This window comes from Nanorana parkeri, unplaced genomic scaffold (assembly GCF_000935625.1).
Source record: "Nanorana parkeri isolate BGI_ZX_2015 unplaced genomic scaffold, ASM93562v1 scaffold3857, whole genome shotgun sequence".
NCBI lineage: Eukaryota > Metazoa > Chordata > Amphibia > Anura > Dicroglossidae > Nanorana > Nanorana parkeri.
In genome coordinates, this window is record NW_017310124.1 from 4,636 (window position 1) to 10,314 (window position 5,679).

At 52.0% G+C, this 5,679-nt stretch overlaps 1 protein-coding gene across 1 annotated transcript; it reads left to right on the forward strand.

Annotated features, from left to right (window-relative positions):
* Window positions 1–1,636: 1,636 nt before the first annotated feature.
* LOC108803550 (oocyte zinc finger protein XlCOF6.1-like) lies at window positions 1,637–4,912 on the forward strand. Its single transcript, XM_018575382.1, has 4 exons — window positions 1,637–1,648; window positions 1,878–2,000; window positions 2,964–3,072; window positions 3,831–4,912. Exons 1-4 carry the CDS (start codon window positions 1,637–1,639, stop codon window positions 4,910–4,912), a joined length of 1,326 nt encoding a protein of 441 aa, XP_018430884.1.
* The last annotated feature ends 767 nt before the right edge of the window (window positions 4,913–5,679 follow it).

A 5,679-nucleotide genomic window follows, 5' to 3' on the forward strand; every position in this document is an offset into this window, starting at 1 on the left:
CCCCCCCCCCCCCCCCAGTCCTAGATGATCCAGTCTTCCCGTCGGTCCTCCTGCGGTTCAGAACTGAAGAATTTGGGTCCAAATAGCCGAACCAGAAAAAATTCTTCCATTTGGCTCACTTTCCAGCTCGTTTCTCTTGGTCTAGATCTTCAGATTCTCCCCCCCAGTCCACGCTCATTTCTATAACACAAGAATGTATATGTGGGTGGGGCTTGTATGTGGGCGGAGCATCAGGGCGGCCCCCATCAACTGGTATTGCCCCTGCTGAGGACAATGGTCCACGTCTGGAAGGTGGACACGGCTGGTACGTGAAGTTGTGGCCGTGACACAATCTGCTGGGAAGACTCTTTGATTCCTCCCCGATGATTGGCTGACTCTGGAATTGGGGCGTGGCGACCTTTACGGTTTTCGGGGGAAACCATCGGCTCTGAAGCTGTGGAATGTTGACGAGGAGACGAGCTCCTTCCAGAAACCCAATCCCCAACGTCTAGAACTTCTCCTGGAATCCACTACGGGAATCTTCCAGGACAACGGGAGGGTTTCCCTGACTGCGATCCCGAGACCATCTCGTCTTGGGTGTGGGGAGCGTTGGGTGGTCTTGGTGTTGGTCCCACACCGGCGTGATGCTCTAGTGTAGCCGTCTGAAGTGGGGCGATTGAGGCTGCCATCAAGCCTGGGGCCCGCTCGTGGGGGAAGTGGAGCTTCTGGACTGCAAAGTCGGAATCTGGGAGCCGAGGGTCTGGAGTTTCTCTTGTGGAACGCTCTGGACTGAGCTCAGCAGGTTCTCCAAGCCATCAGTTCTGAAGGTTCGGGATCCCGAACCTCCTCGGAGTCTGAGCACCGTGTCGGACGTCGGTGACCAGAACCTCCGGCGACCGTTGACTCAGCGGCAGGAGGTCTAGATATCCCAGAATCGGGAATGTTACATAGTATTTGAGGTTGAATAAAGACGCATGTCCATCAAGTCCAACCCAGTCCAGTAAAGCTGCCACTGGGGCTGGATCCTCGGTGAATACTCAGGACATGGAAGGCGGGCCAAATGGAACGGTTACAAATTGTGCGTCATGACACAGGATCTGGCATTGCCGGTGCCGGAATCCCGAGAACCAGGAACCCATTGCCGCTGTGCACCATGTACGTGATACTACGAGGCGCTTGCCAACCAACGGAGCAAAGTCCACGCTCCCCACTGCCCAATGGAGGGAAGAGAACGGATCACCCCACCCCCCACTCCACAGCTCTCTACACCACCAGCAGCTTCTTCCTTCTGTCCAATCCAAGTTCTGCTAATTATCCAGCAGCTCTGGCTCAAGTCCCACATGTTCCCCCGCCTGATCTTCATACTGACCCTACGTTGTCCTCACACCACCGCCTCAGAACCAAGGATCCTATTTATCATTCCTTGTCTGCAGATCTCAACCCAACGGAGGAAAGGTAATGCCCGATGGGACAGGTCAAGAGAGTCCGGGGGCCACCAAAATGTGTTCTCATGAGGGCAACCGTTTCTATATGTACAGCGACCCTCCTATCACCCCTCCCCCATCCATGTTGTATTATTAATGTGTAACCAACACCACCCGAATCATTCTTCTGTTTTCCAAAGTCATCCGTCTACAAGGAAGCCTCCAGAGATCACATGACTGAGCGGGTGAGGATGGAGGAGGAGGAGGACCGGAGTCACATGACCGAGAGGATACTGAACCTCACCCTGGAGATCATCTACCTGCTGACCGGAGAGGTGAGGAGCATTCTGGGAGGTCACATGACCTCACTCTTATCTCCATTAATAAGACCCTGACCAGAGGGGTGAGGGGGATTCTGGGAGGTCACATGACCGGAGGGGTGAGGAGACATAACTCATTGTCCTCCTTTCTCAGGGTTTTGAAGTTGTGAAGAAGTCAACTGGTAAAGGACTGAAGCTCAACAGACGTCTCCATGGTCCATCCAGCGCGGCGCTTCCAACTCAACTCCCGACTCCCGAGAGAAGGATGGAGAAGAAGGTCCTAGAAGTCACCAAGAAGATGATGGAGCTGCTGACGGGAGAGGTGAGCGGTGCCGGGGATTCTGGGACTTGATCCAGGAACAGACAAGGGGTGTGTCTGGGTGGTGACGGGAGAGGTGGGCGGTGCCGGGGATTCTGGGACATGATCCAGGAACCGACAAGGGGCGTGTCTGGGTGGTGACGGGAGAGGTGAGCGGTGCCGGGGATTCTGGGACATGATCCAGGAACAGACAAGGGGCGTGTCTGGGTGGTGACAGGAGAGGTGAGCGGTGCCGGGAATTCTGGGACATGATTCGGGAACAGACAAGGGGTGTGTCTGGGTGGTGACGGGAGAGGTGGGCGGTGCCGGGAATTCTGGGACATGATCCGGGAACAGACAAGGGGCGTGTCTGGGTGGTGACGGGAGAGGTGAGCGGTGCCGGGGATTCTGGGACATGATCCAGGAACAGACAAGGGGCGTGTCTGGGTGGTGACGGTATCATTGTGTGTGTCAGGTTCCTATAAGGTGTCAGGATGTCTCTGTCTATCTCTCCATGGAGGAGTGGGAGTATCTAGAAGGACACCGGGATCTCTACAAGGACGTGGTGATGGAGAATGCCCCGCCCCTCACATCACCGGGTAAGAGGAGAGAGCAGTACGGAGGCTCCGCCTACATCCCCCATCATCTGATACACACATAGAAACAATGTATTCAGTCAGTGTGTGTGTTTCCTACAGATGGATCCAGTAAGAGGAACCCACCTGAGAGATGTCCCCGCCCCCTGTATTCCCGGGACTCCACCCAGGAAGATCTCACCCTCCCCCACCATGAGAGATGTCCCCGCCCCCTGTATTCCCGGAACTCCACCCAGGAAGATCTCACCATCCCCCACCATGATCAGGTCGGTGACTAACCATTATTGGTGTCTCTGGTTTATACACGGCCATGTTTGTTACAATAAAAGTCTTCTTATATATGCAGAGTGGAGACCTCGAGGATTATCACATTGTTGTTAAAGAAGAGGACGAGGAGTACGGGGTGATGGAGGAGCTTTCTGAAGGACACATGGACATTATGATGGAACCACGTAGTAAGAGGAACCCACCAGAGAGATGTCCCCGTCCCCTGTATTCCCTGGACCCCACCCAGGAACATCTCACCATCCCCCACCATGATCAGGTGGGTGGAGTTGAGGGGCGGGAACATAAAGTGAGGGAACGCTCTGACATGTGGAGATGACGTGTGGACTCTACAAGATGAGATCTTCTATGTGATGTCACATCATAAATACTTCTATGTCACAGATGAGACTTTCTGCCGTTCTGTTGGTTTAGGGTGAAGATCTGATGAAGATGAAAGTTGAGGGTGAAGTAGAAGAGACGTATATGAGGGATGATCAGCGATATACGGAGGAGGAGGCCGGGATGATGAGGAGGACGTTCATAGGGGAGGACGGAATGATGAGGACATTCATGGAGGAGGACACTCCTAGAGAGATCGGCACAGGTGGGTCATAAATACTACATACCTCCTCCTCGTTGGTTCCCTCACCCTCTATGGTCCATGAGTGATAGAACATTCAGAGGATCCATTTCATGGTCATCTGAGGGGGAGGAACGTGAGATCCTCCGAGACGAATCTGACTGTGGGCGGAGTCCCGCTTGAGGAAGGGTAGGACATCCCATGTGGGGGAGATGACAGACTAAGGTGGGTGAATCTAGAAGTCTTCTGGTCGGAGGTCGGGAGGAACCATCTACCAGATATGATCCTCCTCACCAAAGCTGACTGATGTGGGCGGAGTCCTGGGTGAGGTGAACCAACCAATAATCTCTTTCTTTCTATTTGTAGTCCACGGACGGGACGTCGGGAAGATCTCAGAGGAACGTCTCACGTTGTCTCCAGAAGATGAGGACATCACACAGCGTAGTCCGGGGGAAGACCATAATGTCCATCAGGGGCCCCACAGTGCGGATGGACCATCGTATTCCTCTTATCCTGAGGAACTTCAGACTGGGAGGGGCGGGGCCATCCTTCCAATGACTTATGTCCATGAACAAGCTCACGTGGGTCAGGAGTCTTATTTCTGCACGGAGTGCGGGAAGAGTTTTTTACGGAAGTCCTATCTTTCCAGACATCAGAGATGTCACACGGGGGAGAAGCCGTATTCCTGTTCCGAATGCGGGAAATGTTTTTCACAAACGTCCACTCTTTCCAAACATCAGAAACTGCACACGGGAGTGAAGCCACATTCCTGTCCTGAGTGCGGGAAAAGTTTTACACGAAGGGCAGAACTTGTTGTGCATCTGAGGTGCCACACGGGGGAGAAGCCCTATACCTGTCCTGAGTGTGGGAAAAGTTTTTCGCACAAAACCAATCTTTCTATACATCAGAAATTTCACACAGGGGAGAAGCCACATTGCTGTCCTGAGTGCGGGAAATGTTTTTGCACGAAATCTGCACTGGTCATACATCTGAGGTCTCACAACGGAGAGAAGCCGTACTCCTGTGCCGAGTGTGGGAAAAGTTTTCCAGATAAGTCCAGTCTTAACAGACATCATAGACTGCACACAGGCGAGAAGCCGTATTCCTGTAGTGAGTGTGGGAAATGTTTTCTCTATAAAAATTCCCTCAACGTACATCAGAAGGCTCACACCGGGGAAAATTCATATCCCTGTCCTATCTGTGGAAAATGTTTCAATTATTCATCAGCATTTGTCAGACATCAGAGATGTCACACGGGGGAGAAGCCGTATTCCTGCCCAGAGTGCGGGAAATATTTTTCAGATAAGAGCAATCTTTCGAGACATCAGCGATCTCACACAGGTCAGAAACCATATTCCTGTACTGAGTGTGGGAAATGTTTTTTTCTCAAATCTGCACTAGTTATACATCAGAAGTCTCACGGGGGAGAAACGGTTTTCCTGGCCTGAGTGCGGTAAATAGTTTTTGTTTATAAATCTCAACTGATCACACATCGGAAGTCTCACAAAGGAGACGAGCCAAATTCTTGTTGTGAGTGTGGGAAATGTTGTTTTTTTTAAAATAGATTTTCACTGGTCATACCGCAGAGATCTCTCACATGGGGAGAAGCTGTATTCCTGCTCTGAGTGTGGGAAATGTTATCCCCCCCGAAGACCCACCTTTCTGCACCTCAAAGAACCTACTCAAGGGCCAAGGTGCGGGAAATGTCATCCATCATAGATCTGACACTGGGAAGAATCACACCTTGATATACTCCCCTTTTTACTGTGAGAAAGTTCATTATACACCCCGGGGAAGTGTTGTGCCACGTCCAGCGTTTGATAGAAGTAGGGAAATAAAAATGGAGTCAGTTCCTTCCATGGGCTGAGTGTATTTTGTGGTGTCAATGTTATTTGTGTTCGGAATCCATTTGCCATAAGGGCGAGTAACCCAATACTGACCTGAGGTGTGCCTTGATCCGGATGGACAGTATGCCAATGAGGGGGGCATACTCTGTGAAATCTTTAAATGAAGGGACCGGGTGGGGCGGCTCATGCTGACGAAGGCCGTGCCCAGGTGAGTCTACCTGCCCCTTTTATGTGTGAGAGGAGGGAACGGACTCCTCCCACAAATACAGGCTAATCAATTAGCCTTCAAACTTGTGGTTCATTGATAAAACTTCCACCCGGCTCGTAGCTGGATGCCGTTCCTGCGGCGCTCCGTGACGGTGTTGATG

Bases quoted from the DNA above. Each gene is read 5' to 3' on its own strand.
- LOC108803550 (XM_018575382.1), top strand. The intron at 2,001-2,963 runs GTCCTAGAAGTC...TTATATATGCAG, and splicing joins AGAGAAGGATGGAGAAGAAG to AGTGGAGACCTCGAGGATTA. The intron at 3,073-3,830 runs GTAAGAGGAACC...TTCTATTTGTAG, and splicing joins CATTATGATGGAACCACGTA to TCCACGGACGGGACGTCGGG.